The 19,672-nt window shown below is 45.9% G+C and overlaps 1 protein-coding gene across 3 annotated transcripts in view; it reads left to right on the top strand.

The window, feature by feature from the left end:
* LOC135364548 (transport and Golgi organization protein 1 homolog) overlaps nucleotides 1–18,359 on the top strand; it is a 46,240-nt gene extending 27,881 nt beyond the window's left edge. For all 3 annotated transcript variants that reach the window (XM_064592684.1, XM_064592683.1, XM_064592682.1), the window contains 16 exons: nucleotides 921–1,052; nucleotides 4,515–4,536; nucleotides 6,277–6,365; nucleotides 6,599–6,676; nucleotides 7,019–7,129; nucleotides 7,740–7,803; nucleotides 7,973–8,111; nucleotides 10,102–10,203; nucleotides 10,871–10,931; nucleotides 11,040–11,075; nucleotides 11,155–11,222; nucleotides 11,346–11,440; nucleotides 12,384–12,466; nucleotides 14,098–14,260; nucleotides 14,853–14,935; nucleotides 16,203–18,359. In XM_064592684.1, coding sequence (XP_064448754.1) covers nucleotides 921–1,052; nucleotides 4,515–4,536; nucleotides 6,277–6,365; nucleotides 6,599–6,676; nucleotides 7,019–7,129; nucleotides 7,740–7,803; nucleotides 7,973–8,111; nucleotides 10,102–10,203; nucleotides 10,871–10,931; nucleotides 11,040–11,075; nucleotides 11,155–11,222; nucleotides 11,346–11,440; nucleotides 12,384–12,466; nucleotides 14,098–14,260; nucleotides 14,853–14,935 — 1,326 coding nt within the window. In that variant the 3' untranslated portion in view covers nucleotides 16,203–18,359. The remainder of the gene's footprint in view (nucleotides 1–920; nucleotides 1,053–4,514; nucleotides 4,537–6,276; nucleotides 6,366–6,598; nucleotides 6,677–7,018; nucleotides 7,130–7,739; nucleotides 7,804–7,972; nucleotides 8,112–10,101; nucleotides 10,204–10,870; nucleotides 10,932–11,039; nucleotides 11,076–11,154; nucleotides 11,223–11,345; nucleotides 11,441–12,383; nucleotides 12,467–14,097; nucleotides 14,261–14,852; nucleotides 14,936–16,202) is intronic.
* The last annotated feature ends 1,313 nt before the right edge of the window (nucleotides 18,360–19,672 follow it).

Genomic DNA, 19,672 nt, shown 5'->3' with positions numbered 1-19,672 from the left:
TTAGTTACAATACTGAGAAATAGGAACATGCATGAATGCCTTTCATTGGCTTTTGGAGATAGGTGTTCAAGTAATTTAAAATTTCACAGATACCATCAAAATAAACAAGATCACCTGATTATGAAAATCTTTATGTACCCCTGAAATCTGACATTTTGGGCTGTGATTCTGAAGCAAAGTGGGCATTGAAAGAAAACATCACTGTTTTCAGAAACTAAACAGTAATTCGAATTTATTTTTGTTGAAATAATAATCCCATATTCTTCTAATAGAAGCCTCCTGTCTCTCTCTCACTCATGTCCTGATCTATAAACATCTGTCCATAGAACATTCTCATTTATATCTCTAGTACATTTTTTAGTCTTGCTTTTTCTCATTCTTCCATAAATTTTGGGCCTATTTTTGGAAAGGTTCCAGAGGAGTTTATCCAGGTCCTTCATGGATGTACAATAGAAGTCAGTGACTTCTTACCTACTGAAGTTTACATTTACTTATCTTGTCTATGTTATGTTGGCTTATAAATTCTTAAGTTCTGTTAGCTATAGAAAATTTATTTGCCATGTGTTTATAGGCAAAATAAAATCTCTTAAGATTTGCCTATTAGATTTTTCCTACAGCTTCAGTGTTATGTAATGTATATATGATCACAACATCTTTTTCAAGAATACAGTTTGTTGATAGTTGACATAGGTAAACACAGGGAAACCCATCAGCACAGTACGATAGTAAACACACTCATCACTCCCAAAAGTTTGCCCCTGTTCCTTTGTAATCCCTCTGTGCTCCTTCTCCTCCATGGGGAGGCAGTTGAGAGGTGTGCTTACCTGGGGGAGGCTGGTGGAGGGTTTGTAAAGTTGATTGTTTGGGACAGAGACATTGTAAATCTTTGAGATTCCTCATTGTCTCACGTGTTATTTCAGCTTGTCCATGTTGTGCCTGACCGTTTCCTTCTTGGCCCTGATGGGGTTGGAGTTCTATGGAAACTTCCCATTATCACTGCCCCCTTGGGAGTTTGTGTCTTTCTCATTTATATCTGGAGAACCATCCTCGCTGTAAGTATACTAAAGTAGCTTATATATACTGTTCTTCATAAATGAGCGGAAAATTTTATAGTTATTGGACCTTTTATATCCATTCAGTAATAGAAATATCCCTCTAATACATCAATTTTGATGATCACCTAGATTGAAATAGATTTAAATTTGTGTTGCAGTGCCTTCTGTGATCCATATGTTCTTTTTTTTTTTTTTTAAGTTCAAGCATAATTGGCCAACAGTGTAGTATTAGTTTCAGGTATACAACATGATTCAGCAATTCTATACATTTCTCAGTGCTCATCACAATAAGTGTACTCTTAATCCCCTTCACCTCTTTCATCTATCCCTCCACCCACCTGCCCTCCAACCCATGTGTTCTTTAGAAGTGTGTTGTTTAATCTCCATTTTTTGGTCATTCTCTAGCTATCTTTCAGTACTTGATGTCTAGTTTGAGTCATTTGTGGTCTGAGAACATACGTCCTGTGATTTCTTTTCCTTTGGTCGTTCAGATGTATCTTATGGCCCAGAATATGGCCTCTCTTAGTGAATGTTCCATGGGAACTTGAGAAGAATGTCTTTAGTTTGGTTGTTGAATGGATTATTCTGCAGATGTTAATGGATCCAGTTGATTGGTGATGCTTTTCAGTTCACCTGTATTCTCATGGAATTTCTGTATCTGTTGGATCTGTCAATGACTGATAGAGGGTTCTGAATTCCCCAGCTATAATAGGGATTCATCTGTTTCCATCAGCAATTCTTTCAGTTTCTGCCTGATGTACTTCGACACTCTGTTGTTAATGCATGCACATGAGAAATTATTATGTCTTTTGGAGGATTGACACCTTTACCGTTGAAGTAATGCCCATCATTATCCCCGACGGTTTTCCTTACTCTGTAGTGTGTTTTGAAGGATCATTTCACTGGCCACAGGTTTCTCGTTGGATGTTTCTGTTAACACTTTAAACATTTCATCCTTCTTGATGGCAAGGTTTCGGAAGTGTGATGTAGTCCTTATCCTTATTCCTCTTGGGTAAGGGTTACTGCTCTCCTTCCCCCTTCCACCACCCACACCCAAGCCCTGCTCCAGATTTCCAGACTTGTTTCTTTGTCTTTAATCACCTGTGACTGAACATTCTGGATTAGGCATCATTGGCGTTAGTTGTTGGTGTGTTTGTTTTGGTATTTATCCTGCTTTCCTTGTTTTGAGCTTCCTGGATCTGTGGTTTGGTGGCTATATTAATTTAGGAAAATCCTCAGTCATTATTGCTTCAACTACCTCTCTGTCCATTCTCCTGCTGCTCCTATTCTGTGTGTGTGTTACACGATTTGTAATTGTCCCACTGGTCTTGGATTTTCTGTGCTGTCTTTTTAATATTTGTCTTTGTTTTTCTTTTGGGAAGTTTCTACCGGAAATTCTTTAGGCACAATGATTCTTTCCTCTGGTATGTTGAGTCTCTTAATGAACCCATCAAAGGCATTCTTGATTTCTGTTATGGTATTGTCCAGAATCCCGGTAAAATCTTAGAGTTTCATATCTCTGCTTACATTCATCACCTCTTCTTCCTACTGCCCCCTTTTTGCTTAGATCCAATATCAGGTATGGAAGGGACTTGAAATTCCCAACCTGCCAATGCCATCATCTCTGCCTTAGATGCCTTAGGTAGTGTGATTCTAGTGCTTGCTGTCGTGGTTTTTACCCTTAGTATGCCTTGTACGGTTGTGTTGAAAGCTAGATCTCCTGTTCTGGTAAAGGAACTGAGGTAAATAGGATGTGAGGGTGAGGTTGTCTACTCATCTGTCTGGGGTTAGACTGAGTTTACTCCCAGGTGAGACAGGGAGGCGATTGCATTGGAGTTGAGACTTTCCCCCTCACCTCTATTGCGTAGTCTTTGGGAAAGGCCCAGTTAGGCTCTGGGGACATAGTTTCACTTGAAGGCAGACCTTTCTAAGAAGAACAGAAAACTTCTGAGTTTATTTCTAAATGGAATCTCCCCCCTCTCCCTGCCAATGGAGAAACCTTCCCTTCAAAAGGAACACAAGTATGTGCTATGGTGAGCGCTGTGAATTGGGCAAGACTGTTGAATCACAGATCTGTACCTCTGAAACAAATAATGCAATATATGTTAAGAAAAAAAGAAGAAGAAGATAGCAGGAGGGGAAGAATGAAGGGGGGGGAAATCGGAGGGGGAGATGAACCATGAGAGATGATGATGGACTCTGAAAAACAAACTGAGGGTTCTAGGGGGGAGGGGTGTGGGAGGATGGGTTAGCCAGGTGATGGGTTAAAGAGGGCACGTTCTGCATGGAGCACTGGGTGTTATGCAGAATGAGTCATAGGTCACTACATCAAAAACTAATGATGTAATGTATGGTGATTAACATAACAATAAAAAATTTTTAAAAAAAGGAAAACAAAACTATGACGTCTTTGGTGTGCTCATCTGTCTCTTCACTTCCCCTTCCTGTGGGGCTCGGTGACAAGGGCCAGAGCAACTCAGAGATTCCTAAGCAACATGTGAAGTTACAGGAATCACCATGGTTTTCTGTTTGCCCTCCACTGATGGACTTTCCTCTAACAACGTTATTATGACTGGCTTGTTGATAGCATGGTGATATTCCAATATCCTGGCAAGATTTGGGGGCGGGCCTCAGCCTCTCCTCATCCTGTAAAACTTTTGAACGGGGAAATATGTTAATGGTGTCAAAATGGGGTCTTGCCTAGAGTTTACTAAGCTATAATTTATCAGGGTGACTCGATCTGGATAGCCCGGTTCCCCTCTTTTGAAACATCCGCTGTCATTTCTCTTGTTGCTTATGCTTCGTCTCTCGCCACGTGCCACTCTTTTTCTCATTCGATGGCTTTTCTGTCTTTTTGATGACCCTCTGTAGCAGTCTGGGAAACTTCATAGCACCTGATGTGCCATAACTGTGTGTGAATTCAGCAAACAGCCAACCCTTAGTAATAGTTCAGAGAAGCTTTCTGGACAAGGAAAACGGCATAATTTTGTCAGAGCTTTGCTCACCTGCCAGCCTTCCTTCCTACATTCCTTCCTCCCTTCCTTCCATTTTCTTTCTTTCAGGATCTTATAATAATCCGTTTCTGAACTCAGTGTGCATATCGGGTTGCATTAAAGTTACGGAAATGATGAATTAATGAATATTTTTTTAAATGTCTGCATGGTCCGCTGTCAAGAATTGAACAGGTTGAACGTTCATTTCACAGTATGTGAATAGATTTTGGGGTCAAAACTAAGTTATATACCTTTGTGCTCCTTATCAGAAATGGATTGTGAACTATGATGACTTAATCAGGAAATTCCAATTTTGTCTTCTTTTTTAATCCTGTGAAGTCATTCTGCTATACAAAATGATGATTGTAATTTTCTTGGATGACTGTTTCGGTATTGACCTGAACTAGAGATTTTTCCTAGTAGTACGTTTTGACATCAAACTTCATTTTGTTTCTTCCTCTCTTAGATAAAGCCTCGGCGATATGAAGGTAAGTTTTTTGGCTTTAGTTTTCATTGTCGTAAATTCTCAGTACCGGTGTTTGATGTGGGTATAATTCGACTAGGGGTAAATATGGTGACTTCTGATGTCTAAGTGACTTGTTAACTCCTGAAAATCATTCTCTTTCCCATGTGGAGTCTAAGTGACAATGTGGAGGGTGTTGCCATCTCTTAGGAGACCAGGAGGAGGTATACCTCATGGGAGTAGGGAGAATAGAAAGAGTAATTTTGCAGAGACATGTTTAGGAGGCATGCGATGATAGGAGCCTGAGGTCTGGAGTGAGTACTATGCCATGACCTGGCTCTTGGCGAAATGTCAAGATGAGAAAACACTCTTTGAGTCTAACAAGCAGGCTACACTTAGAGAAGGAGCCACATATTGCCAGACAGAGCGTGTGTCACAAGAGAGGTTTAAACCATGGTTTTGAGTCTGAAGTGGAGGGAGCCTTTCCTGCCAGGGGAGAATGAGTGGAAAGGAACGTGTGCCAGTGGGGCTGATGTATCGTGTCGGGCCTCATGGATTGTGATGATTCCACGGTGCTGTCTGTTGACGGCCAGGGTGGCTGCCTGGCACATAGCAAACCCTCGAATGCTGGTGTTCGTCCCTGTGAGTGCAGCAGTGGGCGTGGTGAGAAGAGAGATCTCAGGGCAGGAGAGCGCTCACATTGGGCCACTAGAAGAGAAGTTTGCACTTTGAGGTAAGATGAGAGAATTATTATTTTTTAAAAGATTCTGTTTATTCATCTGACAGAGAGAGCACAAGCAGACCGAGTGGCTGGCAGAGGGAGGGGGAGAAGCATGCACCCCACTGAGTGCAGACCCAGATGTGGGACCCCAGGGCCCAGAGTGGAATCATGACCCGATGTGGGATCGTGACCCAAGCTGAAGGCAGACACTTAACCGACTGAGCCACGCAGGTACCCCAAGATGAGAGAATTAGGAGCCAGTTAGAGGAGTCTGTGTTCTCGACCTTCGATGTGTTATCCATCTGTGATAGGGCGCTTCATGAGTGTGGTTTTCCTGTCAGGGTAGAGGGTAACCTTCTCATGTTGGGATGAGAAAAGCTTGTGTTCCAGGGAGTGTGAGTTATCCAGGCCCTCCAGAGACTGTAACGTGGAGTTTGTACCCGAGTGTGTTTGATTCCAAAGGTCTTGTCCTCCAGAGCCCCTGCCTAGGGTTCATGACAGGCAATCTGTGAGCAGCAGAAAGTCACTGAAGGCCTTGGAGTTGTCACTCAATTGCCATTTTGAGCTTTCCTTGTGTGGAATTCCAAGGAGGATCTGGAAACGGACATGGCGCTGAGCAGGAGCAAAGGATGGTTTTGTTCATTTTGGGTTGTTGGCAGGGACCTATTTTTGTACCTTAATCATTGGAGGAGAGAAATGTTAGTTGACAGGATGCTTGATTTTTCTGTTACATATCTGGGGATGACATCAGCATTTGCAGTGATTGCATTTTCCAAGACTGGTGCTTACAGATGGGAGTAAACGTAGAAGACATTTGAGGGCGTTTCTCTATCTTTGAAAAAAATTTAAGTAGGAATCTCCCCAAAATAGGTTGTCTTGGGTTTCAAATGCTGCTAAAACTTGCTTCCTTAGGGCACAATGGGAATGCTAACAAGTTAGTTACACCCGAGTGTCAGAGAATGTGTCTCTGGTGCTCATACACTGGGATTATTCAATGTCACTCGTTTTGCTAATTATCTTTGCGATTCTTTTTTCTCCTTTTAGTAACCTTACAACAAATAAATGAGAAGATCCATCGACTTAGGACAGAAAACAGGGAGCTTGCTCAGGAAATATCCCTTTGGGAGCTGAAGGTATCAGTGCCTTTTCAAATACTTTTTGTGATTTCATTTTGGTTACTTCCACCTCTTGTAGTTCATCCTATTGACCTATTTCATGTGATCCAGAAATGGTCCTGATTCAAGAGAAGCTTCACGAATGTAGAGCACTGCCTCTCTATTTTGAAAGGAGTCACACATTAGTAGATAGGTTTGTGTAACACGATGCTATTTTGGAATTCTGTTTCCTTTTTTCATATGTTTTATAGATCCGGGAAGGCAAGAAGCATGTTGCAGAAACTAAGAGTGAACATAAGTTTCTCTCTGAGGAAGTTCTTAAATTGAAGGTAAGAATCCCTTCTTTGCCTGAATTGTGTCCTAACAACAGAAATAAAAGTAATGAATTATCATCATTATCATTATCACTATTATTATTTTAAACATTGATTGATTGATTTGAGAGAGAGAGAAAGAGTGAGTGGTAGGGGACAGAAGGAGAGAGAGAATCCCAAGCTGACTCCATGCTGAGTGTGTAGCCTGATGCAGGGGTCCATCCCAGAACCCTGAGATCAGGCCTTGAGCCAAAACGAAAGCAGGAGTCAGACACTCCACCGACTGTGCCACCCAGATGCCACCCAGGTGCCCCAAGGAATGAATTATTATTACTCATTCAAAATGTTTTGTTGAAGGAGAACATCGAAAAGGTTGACGAAGTTAATGAAAATTTAAATGACACCCTTCGTTGGGCACTGGCTCACTTGCAAATTGAGAGAGAGAAGAAGGTCAAGAATCAGGATGTGGTAAGAGCTGGCTGTTGAGTTTTACCTTAATGTGGCCCCGGCAGGCTTTTGGTTCACTGGGTGAGATGAGTGCAGCATCCTCGCTTGCTGTTTAGCACAGTAGAGAGTGGGCCTCTGGGAACTGAAACTCCTACGGAGCAGTGAGCTGGGATTTCACTTAGAACCACCGTGATGGGGTTTGCTCTTATAAGGACTAGGAAGTATGGTTGATTTCACAGCGAGGTAATGATCACATCATTCAGCCCTGCCCTCCAAGATATGTAGAAAATCCCCACAAGACACTTGAGCGATGAAGGGCGATGGCTGACCCAACTGTGCAGTCCCTTCGTCTCTTAATGCCAAACAGAGCATTTTCAATGTGAATAGGGGAAGATGTGTATATATGTATGTATGTGGATATATATATGAAGGAAAGCCACTAAGAAAGTCATTTGTGAGTTCTTTGACGTGAACTATTTTCCACTTTGCTTACTTCCTCCTTGTTCCATTATGCCTTAAGGGCTTTCTTTGTTGCACTGCATGATCCTGTGCAGGAGGAGGGTGTCAGACACCCTCACGTTGTTCTGTGATCATGATTTCCTGAATGTCTTTTCTCATATCTGTCTTGAAGGCCCAAGATGCATTCGAGGATGGAGAGCAGAGAGCCTTTAGGGCCAAAAAACGAGAACTGCAGGGTATGTTCTTTTGGGGGAAGAAATCCGCATATGGTGGCAATGAGCTTGCATTGGGAAGGGAAGGAATGCCTTCCTGCCTTCAAGGTCTTGCCCTTCTCCTTTCCCTATCAAACCGAAGTTCTCCGGTCATGTGCACATACACACACAAAAGAAAACTCATCCTTTCCAGAATGTCGACGATTGTTGGAAGACCATTGCAATGCCCTGAGTTCTTTGAAAACAACTCAAGAAGCCGAACTGAAAATGCTGAGGAGGAAAGTGGATATCGTGGTGGATTTCTCTAAACAAAGACAAGCGGCTGCCGAAGAGTAAGCTATTCTTGTGTGAATTGTCACCAATACTATTGTATGAATTTAGGTGACGGCCAGTCTAGATAAGTGTATTTCTTTTAGAATTGGATCTAGAGTATTTTTGCCAAATGCATTCTGTAGAATTGTGCCTGCCCTTGCTGCCTTGATGTGTGTGACCTGCATTTCCCTTTGTGTTCTGACTGCTTGTCACGCTTGTTGTGTGACTCCTTGGAGTAGAAGAGGGAAGGTACCCTCCTTAAAACCTTTGATACCTGGATCCCCTCTGGGTCTGTCTGCCTTGTCCTTTTGGTTTCCGTGTCATCACATGTTCTTATTAGCCCTGAATTCAGTCACTTTTGGTTCAGTACGAGCCTTGGGTCAATAATGGGGATAGAAAAATGGAATTGTCTTGCTGCGGAAACACTGGGAGTCTCCTTGTGGAAAGTGGGTTGGGGCTCCAGCAGTCCTGGATGCCTTCATCCAGTATACAACTGACATCACTCACTGTCGCCCAGTCCCTAAGAAGGCCAGGGTATTTCCCATCCACCGGATTTTTTTAGGTGTAACTCTCCTGGGTCCCAGCCAAAGCCTGCGGGTTCACTAGGGCTCACCTTGGCTGGCTGACCCTGAACTTCACTCGTTTCCTTCTAAGCCCATGCCCATAAAGTTGTTCAGCTTCTTTACAGTTCACTTGCCTGTTCCAGAATGTATTGATGTGTCCTGGGGAGATTGGCTCCCACTGCCAGGCTGGCTTTCTCCTAGGCTTCCTTCTTCTCCATCTGGTTCTCGTGTTTCTTCATGTACTCTTTAGAAATTGGGTGCATTCCCTCACGAGTTTGCTCTTTTGTCCAGTGTTTCCTTTCTTTTCTCAGGAGGAGATCAGGACCTTAGAGTCCCTCATTCACGTTGAAAAGCAAAACTGTTCCCTGTCTTCCCTGGAGACTCAGCTTTGTGTTATTCCTTCCCACAGCGGGGATGGGGGCTGCTCTGTGTCACTGGCATCTTGGTTCAGTTCATTGGAAATTTCTTTTGGGGGTGGGTACAGTGTCCTGACCACCTTTCTGTCTTCTACACCTTCCAACTGAGCCACTCCATTACAGCCGCTCCAGAAAGCATTTGCTGAAGGATTGCCTGAGAGACCAGAAGCAAATGCATGTGTCTTTCTCTGTCGGGAGCTTTTGACTCAGTTTCTAAGAGTCTTTTGGCATGTGATCTTGAGGAAATGAGGTGTCCTCTTGAAACCCTTTAAATCAACACCATGAGCAAAAGAGTCTGAGGGCAGCACAGCAAAGCAGCCTTTTTAAGCATCGCACGTTGCTGCCTTCACTATCAGTGAACTCAGTCTTGTTAAAGTCGGTTGACTCCATGCAATTGATAGTTTTCCATCTGAAATCTGTTGCGTGGAGATAACACACTGGCTATGTGACAGTTCACAGCCTTTTGCGCTTCAGGACATATTGCTGGTACTAAGATTGGCCTCTTCAAAGGAGGAGGCAGGGGTTGTAGTTGTAGACCCAGAGATGTCTGGGAGTGAGTTGCCATGCTGATGAAGCCATATTCTGGAAGGCTTCCTTTTGGGTTCATTTTGTCAGGCACAGCCTTGGTCTGAGGATCAGGGCTCCCCATGGAGGTGTACGACTAACGATGGTCCCCTGCTTCATCCTATAGTTGGTCAGGCTTGGTTTTTCACTTTGAACTGAAAGGAGCCTTCACCGTCTCCGACAAAAGACCAACTCTGAGAGGACACAAGCTGCAATGTTACTTGAGGAGTTGATAATGAAGTAGAGAAGTGTAAAGACAGCTCCGATTGCAAGGGACTTGGCAGCATCCAGAGTTTGATTTTTCTTTAACCCTAAATGGGACCTTCAGTTCATTTCCCTCCTTGTGTTGTCAGTCTGTGCATTTATGAGGGACATTGGAATCTAGGCCATCCAGTGTGCTGGGAGGAATGACGGCAGAACTTCTGGACCTTGGCTACTGGACCATGTCTATACCTTTCCTGTCTTAGGAAGGTTGCAAAGACCCGCTGTGACCTGGAGGCAACAGAGAGTCAGCTGTCCGCTGCCATGGAAAATCTGAAAGGAATCACAGAAGCAACGGACAAGTACAAGTGAGTTCAGACACTGAATATTAGCGGCTCCTGAAATCCCTGTTCACTTTGTATTTTTAACTTTTCTTCATTGTTTAGACTCAATTCACATGTAATATAAACAAAAATTCAGAGGCATATCCGGAGAGAATTAACAGACACAAAAAGTTAAGCTCTAGAAAGAACAAAGCAATTTCATTACTAAACATGTCCTGATCCCCAGCGCTGGCCTGATTCTGTGGAGCCTTCTTCCACGCCATCGTCCCTGGGGGTGGTGTCAGTTGTCCTAATCTGGAGGAAAGCAGTTTGTCGTAGGATGCATCCTACCCATAAGCCCGGCAGGGCCATCTGATGGCGCTGGTCTTTGCCGCCCTGGGAGCCATGGCGAGGATAGAAGTTGCCCAGCACACTTGATGGCACCCTTGTCACGTGATAAATTAGGGCGAGATTGAAAATGGGTAAGGAAATTATGTCAACTCTGCACCCTGCAGGGGAAGAAAAATGATTACGGAAAAGAGGTAACAATAGCTTTGATCCTACTGTACATTATAACCATGTGAAAAGTGTTTCCTGTGTGAGGATCAATTGTATGAGGGGACAGATAAGAGGAGAATGGCCACGTGGGCAGATGATTTAAAATCACAGCCAATATTGGGTGTTATCTGACGAGAGCACTTATAACTCACAGGCAAGAAATTGGAGAGATGCAAGATCAGCTGCAGGAGGCAGAGCTCACCTTCCAACACAAGGTAACCTGAGTTGTGCCCCAACCTCCTGGCCCCTTAGCGCCTCCTGCAGGTGATGGAAGTGGCCCTTCGATCCCCCAACATGGGCTCTTGGTGTGTTGACTTTTTCAGATCGCAGCTCATGAGAGAAGTGCTCTAGATAATTGGGTAAGTGTTTTCTTTTTCCTCCTCTTCGTTTGGGGCCCAGTCCGGCACAGCTGAAGGTGGATGTGTTTTTCTCCCCCAGATCAAGGCTCAGGTTTGGGAGAGGAAGATAGTGCAGCAGAGGAGGGAGAACGCCTATGTGAAACACAGGTGTGTGATTTTGACGTGCCTTTTTCTGGGCGTCTTGAGGGGTCAAGGCTAAGCTGTTTAGTGTCTAGTAGAGGACATGGTGGTGTCATTCTTATAGACGTCCATTCTTTTTCTGTCTTCAAGACTGCACATGATGAGGAGAGAGATGCTGCCTGAGGGATCCATGAGGCAGGAACCGATGCCGGGAAGACCTGAGACACAGAACCGTGTGCAGAGAGGTAGGGAGCGTGCTGTGAAATGCAGCAGCCTGATCTCTGCTGGGAGAGCACATGGTGTCCTTCCCGTTCCTGTGGGTGATCACTGTGTGTCCTGGAGAGAATCACAAGCACTACCTAAGGACAGCGGGTTGTCTGAAGGGGTGACAGGAGGGTGCTTTCCTCAGGTGCCCACCGGCCGCAGGGCACCTGTCCCTGTGACAGGTGGAGCTCATGCCCCTCCCGTGACTGCAGACCCTCCCACCTCCTCTACCACCCACCTACTGAAGAGCTGAGCCTGGAGGAGTTGTGGGCCCGAGCTCCCTTCCCACCTTGATGCAATGGTGAAGACTTTTTGGAAAAAAAGAAATGGAGAAAAATGGCATTTATTTACTCTTTATGGAGGTTCCTTGATTTTTGTTTTATTCGTCATCTACAGTCCTATATTAATCCATGAAATTCATGCATTTTACTCCTCTAATGTTATCGGTATAAAGCCACAGCTTTACTTCTCAATCTGCCTATTTTTACTTTGCTCCTGGCTGTACGATTAGTGTACTCCAATTCTTCTCTTCAATATTTATGTAATAGCCAGCCACACATGCTAGGCCTCATCTATAGACTGAAGGATTGAACCATCAACTGGCGGCCTGAGACGAGAATGCATGCCGTTCATGTTGAGGGTTTATCCATTTTTAGCTGGTTGAGCCCAGAGCAGTCTACTGCTGTCCCCTTAGCTATGAAAACACCTGAAGCAAGCTGGGCGATGGTGGTCCCATCCTCGAGGGGGAGAGGCAGAGGTCTCCCCCTTGTCCTCAGGGGTCAGCAGAGACCTTTGAGAAATGCTGTGTGTCTGAGAAGGGACCCAAGAGTGGGACAGAGGGCAACGTGTTAGGGGCGGGTTTGGAGGGTTGGTTTGATTTCTGCACAGTCAGTGCTGGTCTGAATCCACCTCCATCTGTTCTAGGGCTTTGGTCTGATGCTGAAACTGGTGGGTCTCCCATGGGGAACAGGGGCACCGAGCCTCACAGAGACCCAGGGATGAGCAAGGTAACTACTGTGGCCTCTACCAGGTGTTCCGGAAACTTTTCCCTTTCTGAGCAGCACCCTGTCCTGGCCTTGTGTCTGTTGGGTGGGTTAGGGTTTGTCTGTGGTGTCGTTCACCTTTCAAAATACAAGCAGTTCACCCGGGGGCTGACAGGCTTCTCCATTACAGATCCTCACCTTCGGTGGCACCTCCTGAAGCCACGGGTGCTTAGAGGTGAAGGATGGCAGGGCGCTCACTGTGTGTGCGTGTGTGCTTGTGTGTGTGAGTGTGTGCGTGCGTGTGTGTGTTTGTGTCCATCCGTCCACCCCTGCCCACGCACAATGCCTGTGGGGGAAAGTAGCTCGAGGAGGATGACACGTCACTCCACAGTGAAGTCTCTGGCCGGCCTGACTGCCAGTCAGTAGGTTCCGATCAGGTGCGATTGGTGTAGTGTTCATGTTGGGGTTCGATGATTTACCTGTGCCAAGGTCTGTGGTAATCCTCACAACTGGAAACTAGGGGAAACTCTCTCTCCATTTTCTATTGTCTGTTTTGCAGTTTGGAATGTTCTTAGATAGGGCAAGTTTCATAAGTCATCCCTGTTTTCCTTCTGCTGGTACAAATGCTGTACAGAATCCCTCTACTTGTACCCTTTCAACGACTGTTGTGAATTTCCAAAGTGGGGGGTGTCCTGGCACACACATTCTGAAGCGGGGATGTCGGTGATTAGCTGCATGACCCGGGCCTCACAAGCCCTGCAGTTGGGCTTCTAGGAGCAGGTCCTTTTGGTCTTAGGTCACTGTGAGAGCTGGTTTCTTCTCTCATCACACGCTCTGGAGTTGTCCGTCAGAAAGCATACACATTTTTGTGAATTCTCAAAATTCACAAAAGTTAGCCTTATTTAGCCTTCCCATCTTAATTTCCCACTGGACAAAATTGCTCTGGAACTCAGTGTGCGGAAAATTCCAATGACTGTGTTTTAAGATAAACACAGCCGCTGCACTTAAATAAGGGCTATTGGTATCATGTTCCTCTCAGAAAACCCTCTTCCAGGTCCCCTATCAGACCACAGGCCCCTAAATCCTCAAGGGTCTTTGTGGCCTGGACAGAAACTGCAGAGAGTAGAAGACCGCTTTGTCAGGAAGTGAGGCAGGTGGGGACAGTCAGGGGCTTTGCAGGCAAGGGATTCACCTCGAGTGGCTCGGATTCCTTGTGGAGAAAGGGCATTCAGTTTCATCACATTCTGTCTATTCTTAACAAACCCAAATCTTCTGCGGTGGTTGAAGAGGAAAGATGAAGTGTTGTCCACGATGTCGATGCCTCCCTGTCTGGAGTGTGGGCTGCTTTACTTGTTTCCAGTGATCCCTTTTCACCCTTTAAGACTCTACTTCTTGGTAGTGAATGTTGGCAGACTTGGGTAGTGATGTTTGATGACAGTAGGTTATTCCTGTAACATCCTTTCTCCTTCCCCGTCCCCCCCCTTATGATAGTAGGCAGCAATTGGGAGGGACAAAGTTTTCTAGCATGACGTGGCTCTCCTGGAACGTGGTATTGGGGAAGGAGCCAGATGCTGAGAGCTTGCTCTTTGGGTTTCATCTCTTGGTGTTGCAACTTTTGGCTGTCTTACCCAAATATTTTGTCCTCTGTTCTGCAGGTCGGTACAGATGTGAGAGGGTTTCCTCATGCTCCAAGGCCCCCCCATATGCCCTACCACATGGGGCAGGGTTTACCAGGCTTCCCTGGCTATGGGCCACCTCCACCTCCTCCACATGGGTGGACATGGGGGCCTCAACCACAGCTCATTCCTGCTACACATGGTAAGATGATCTGAACTGGATGACCTGAATCGTAAAGCCTATTCATAGTTTAAGTACTTCTGTTGGTGGAGAAGATGTAGAGGAGGTACCAGAAGGCTTTGCAATGCAAGGATCGACCTGAGTGAGGACATAGTAGCATTCGTCACCTTTCTGTGGACATCCATTTCATGGACTGTCTTGTTTCACCCTACAGAAATGGGCAGCAGGTGTCTGCCATAGAGAAGAAAAGTGACAGTTTGCAAAGGACAGACATAAAAGCTTTGCCCATGGGCACTGCCCAGACACAATGTTTTGGGCCCTGGGATGGATGAAGCACAACCTCAAATCACTGTTACTTGTGGAGGCCCCAGTTGTCCAGTGTTATTCACTAGCTCTGAAAACATCTGTCACTGGGTGGACTGATCACATCCTCAGTTGTGGGGGACTTGTCTCTCCTTTGTCCGCAGGGGTGAGAGGAGACCTGTGAGAAATGCTCTGAATCTGGAAGGGATGTGGGAGTGGGAGAGCGTGGAATAGGGTGGGGCAGGTGTAGAGGGTTGGCTTGCATCCTGCATGGTCAAGGCCAGTCTGAATCCACCTCTGTCCCTTGCAGGGCTTCGGTCGTATTCAGAAACCTGTGGCTCTCAAGGGGACAACAGTGGCACCCCGCCCAAGAAGGTCCCACAGAAGGACTAGGTAAATACTGTGTCTTTTCTCAGGTGTAACCATTTCTGGAATGCTGTTCCTGTCTGGGCACCCTGTCCTGACCTGTGTCTATTGGGTATGTCCTGAGATCTGTGTGTGGTGTCATTGACCTTTCAATATGCCCAGTCTTCATTCGGAGCCTACAGACTTCTCTGTTTCCAAATCATCACCTTACGCGGGGCGTCCTGAAGCTCCACGTGCTTAGAAATGAAGGAGAGCAGGACCCTGCCCTTGTGTGTGTGTGTGTGTGTGTGTGTGTGTGTGTGTGTGTGTAAACTCCTGGAGGAGAGCAATATCTCACTCCACACTGAAGTCGGCCAGTCCCGCTGACTCCTTGCAGTTTGCTTTCCCGCGGGAGCGGTAGTGGTGTTGGGTTTCGGGTCAGGAGACTAAGCTGGGAGAATGTCTGCGGTAATCCTCACAGCTGGAAACGGGAAAAGCCATGCCCTGCCTCACACTTTGTGCCACGTGCTTTGGGCAGCTGTGAGTGTTGGTGGACAAGGTGAGCTGCGACCTCACGTGCGTTCCATCTGTGTGGGTAAAGACGCGACCCGGAATCCCTCCAGTTGCTCCCTGGGTGAGATGAAGGTGAACTCTGACAGGGGCCAGCTGTGTGGTAGAAAATGCCCCCCGGAGCACAGGCGTGAAGAGGGAATCCCGGTGACTCCCTGCAGGGCCCACGGCTCACACACGTTTCAGTCGTGCTCCCGTGAGCGGGTTCTGATGCGGTTTGCTGGCTGTGCCGACTGATAGCGTCTCTCCTGATCCACCCTGGGAGGGTCACGCCTGCTCTCCAGACACATTGGTTTGCATCCGGGGATGCAGAATGGGCCCTCAGTGGTTCTCGGCACCAAGGACTATGCATTTGCTCTGTGCCTGAGCTGAGGAGCATGGGAATGTCGGTGACGCAGATCCACAGAGCTGGGTCTCACGAATTCATCGGGATCGTGTTCTTCTCAGCACTTTTTCCGGTCTGCTGCAGGACTCCAGAAACTCCTGTCTCCTGAGCGGTGTCTGTGGCCATGGACAGCACTTGGGAGAGTAGAAGAAGACCCCTTTGTCAGGGAGGGAAGCGGAGCAGGGTCAGGCGGGGGCTGGTGGACAGCAGTTGGACCCACGAGGGGCTGTGTTTCCACGTGTGGACACTGGGCTTCTCTGGACTTCTCACCGTGCTGACCCCTGCTTCTTTGGGTTTCAGGTTGATGGGGGTTCTGCTTCTGTCTGTCATAGCAACATTCCTTTGGTTTCTGTTCTGCAGAACCCTGTGGATGCAAGAGGACCTGCTCCTGTACCCGGCCCACTGGGTCCACCATACCCCATGGATCCCCCTTCATCACCATCCTGGGGCCCTGGGGCACATCTCCCTCCACCCACCCAGTGGTCTCTGCATCCTTACCCTGCACACGAACCTACACCACAGGGTTTGATGATATGAATTGTATGATTTGACTTATAATCTGTATTGTCTTCTTTCTTATTGAGTTGGTGGGGCAAAGGCCAAGTTTGTGCTGAGGCCTTGACATTGGGAGGGGAAAACCACCTGGGGGCGCTGTAACATCCTGAAGTTTCTCAGGACATACAGGTGTTGTGCTGGGCTATTTCCACACACTGAGCGGGGGGAGGTGCCGTTGTTGGGAAGGAAGTGTCTCTATCGCACAATGGCAGACATATATTTCTTACCGTCGGGCACGTCCAGAGTCCACAGTTGTTGTTCTGGGCGGGATGAAACACACCTCTCACTTTGTTTTCAGCGTGTTGAGTTTAAGCTCTCATTTCCTCAGTTATATAAACACCTGAAGCAGGGCTATGGTCCCTTGATTAATCATTAGGGCAGGGGTCTGTCCCTTGTCCTCGGCAGTCAGTGGATACTTGTGGGAAACCCTCTTGTCCGGTAAGGGAGGTGAGAGTGAGAAACAGTGGCAGATGCTGGAGGCAGGTGTAGATGGTTTGTTGGAATGTTGCTCAGTCACTTCCAGTGGGATGGTCTTCCGTCTTTTCTCTGACGTGGGTCAGATACAGACGCTGGGGCATCCTCCATAAGGAATAGCAGTCCTGCATGCAGGCCTCTCATGTTATGGGAGAGTGAATGTTGCTAAGGACATGATCACTTTCTTCAGGTTGCTCAGGAGACGCCTTTGAGGGACTTTGTCTTTCACTCATACTGAGGTGGTTGGCAGGTCCCTTTCTGGTGAAGGAGAGCCGCTCTTCTCCAAAAGCTGGGCACAGCAGGTATGCGCATGCACACTGTGCAGAGACGCTATTCTGTGCTCTGGGAGGGATGAGGAGGGAACTTCAGGTGTCTGAGAGCAACGAGGGACACATTCATTAAACGACAGAGAGGTTGTGTTCCGTATAAGGGAAGCCCCAGCGATGGATCTGAAGGACCAGAGAGGGAGCCATGAGTCACTAGAAACAGGAGGCTGTGGTTGAGAAGGATGGAGGTGCTCAGGGGAGTGGATGGGCCTCTCTCGGGTAGAGCGGAGGCCGTTCCTGCAGGCCAGCAGCTTGAGCAGTGAGTGTGAGGACACCGTGAGATCCACACTGAGCTGCTGCCTGTGTCCATCACACAGCGTGGATGATGCAATTATTTGTATCAGAACGTCATGGTTGCCATAAAGCTGTTCGTTCATAATCTATAAGGATTGTTGTTTCCTCTGAATTTCTGAAGGTTCTGAACTGGGTGAAAGAATGTGGTGGAGACTTGGGAAATTGAACTCGGTTCCTTTGGGGAATCTTGTCTGCCTGAGTTTGTGGGCCCCAGTGAGAAAAAGTGAAGACGGGACCAAGACCAGCAGAGTGGCTGCCTTGGCCTTCAGCCTGAGTCAGACTCTTCGTGGGGAATTCAGGATTGACCAGGAGCCACCCTCGCTGGATCCCTGTCACTACGCCTCTGCATCTGAGTCACCGCCGTGCCTTCACTTTGATTCTCCCTGAACTTTGGTCACAGTATCCTGTGGATTTACCTGTATTCCTGCCTGAATGCCTTGTTAGTGTAGAAGAAAGCAACTAATTTCTGTACATTGATTTTGTATCCTGCCACATTACTGAATTGCTGTATGAGTTCTAGTAATGTGGGGTTGAATCTTGGGTTTTCCACATAAAGTATCATGTCATCTGTGAAAAGAGAGAGTTTGACTTCTTTGCCAGTTTGAATACCTTTTATTTCTGTTTGTTGTCTGATTGCTGTTGCTAGGACTTCTAGTACTATGTTGAACAGTAGTGGCGAGGGTGGGTATCCTTGACGTGTTCCTGATCTTAAGGGAAAGGCTTTTCCCCATTGAGGATGATATTCACTGTGGGTTTTTCATAGATGGATTTTATGAACTTGAGGAATGTTCCCTCTATCCCTATACTCTGAAGAGTTTTAATCAGGAAAGGATGCTGTACTTTGTCACATGCTTTTTCTGCATCAATTGAGAGGACCATATGGTTCTTCTCCCTCTTATTAATGTGTTCTATCACATTGATTGATTTGCGAATGTTGAACCACCCTTGCATCCTGGGGATAAATCCCACTTGGTCGTGGTGGATGATCCTTTTAATGCATTGTTGGATCCTCTTAGCTAGGATTTTGTTGCAGATTTTGGAATCCATATTCATCAGGGATATCAGTCTGAAATTCTCCTGTTTGATGGAGTCTTTGCCTGGTTTGGGGATTAAGGTAATGCTGGCCTCATAGAATGAGTTTGGAAGTTTTCCTTCCATTTCTACTGTTGAAACAGCTTCAGTAGAATAGGTATTATTTCTTCTTTGAATGTTTGGTAGAATTCCCCAGGGAATCCATCAGGCCCTGGACTCTTGTTTTTCGGGAGGTTTTAGATCACTGCTTCAATCTCGTTACTGGTTATTGGCCTATTCAGGTTGTCAATTTCTTCCTGTTTCAATCTTGGCAGCTTATAGGTTTCCAAGAAGGCCTCCATTTCATCCAGATTGCTCAGTTTATTGGCATGTAGTTTTGATAATAATTTCTAATAACTGTTTCTATATCCTTGGTGTTAGTCATGATCTCTCCCCTTTCATTCATAATTTTATTAATTTGGGTCCTTTCTCTTTTCTTTTGGATAAGTCTGGCCAGTGGTTTATCGATCTTATTAATTCTTTCAAAGAACCAACTTCTAGTTTCATTAATCTGATCTACTGTGTTTCTGGTTTCTAATTCATTGATCTCTGCTCTAATCTTATTTCTCTTCTAATGCATGGCTTAGGCATCATTTGTTGCCTTTTCTCTAGTTCTTTAAGGTGTAGAGTTAGTTGGTGAATTCGGGATTTTTCTATTTTTTTGAGTGAGGCTTGGATGGCTATGAATATACCCCTTAGGACCATCTTTGCAGTATCCCATAGGTTTTGGACCGATGTGTTTTCGTTCTCATTGATTTCCATGAATTGTTTAAGTTTTTCTTTGATTTCCTGGTTTACCCAAACATTCTTGAGCAGAGTGGTCTTTAGCTTCCAAGTGTTTGAATTTCTGCCAAATTTTTTCTTGTGATTGAGTTCCAGTTTTAAAGCATTACCATCTGAGAATATGCAGGGAATAATCTGTCTTTTGGTATCGGTTGAGACCTGATTTGTGACCCAGTATGTGGTCTATTCTGGAGAAAGTTCCATGTGCGCTTGAGAAGAATGAGTATTCTGTTGTTTTAGGGTGGAATGTTCTGTATATACCTATGAGGTCCATCTGGTGCAGTGTGTCATTCAAAGCTCTTGTTTCCTTGTTGGTTTTCTGCTTAG

This window comes from Mirounga angustirostris, unplaced genomic scaffold (assembly GCF_029215605.1).
Source record: "Mirounga angustirostris isolate CCGP_5_RB_7025 unplaced genomic scaffold, mMirAng1.0.hap1 SCAF_5, whole genome shotgun sequence".
Classification (NCBI taxonomy): domain Eukaryota; kingdom Metazoa; phylum Chordata; class Mammalia; order Carnivora; family Phocidae; genus Mirounga; species Mirounga angustirostris.
This window is presented reverse-complemented; position numbering and strand designations above follow the sequence as displayed.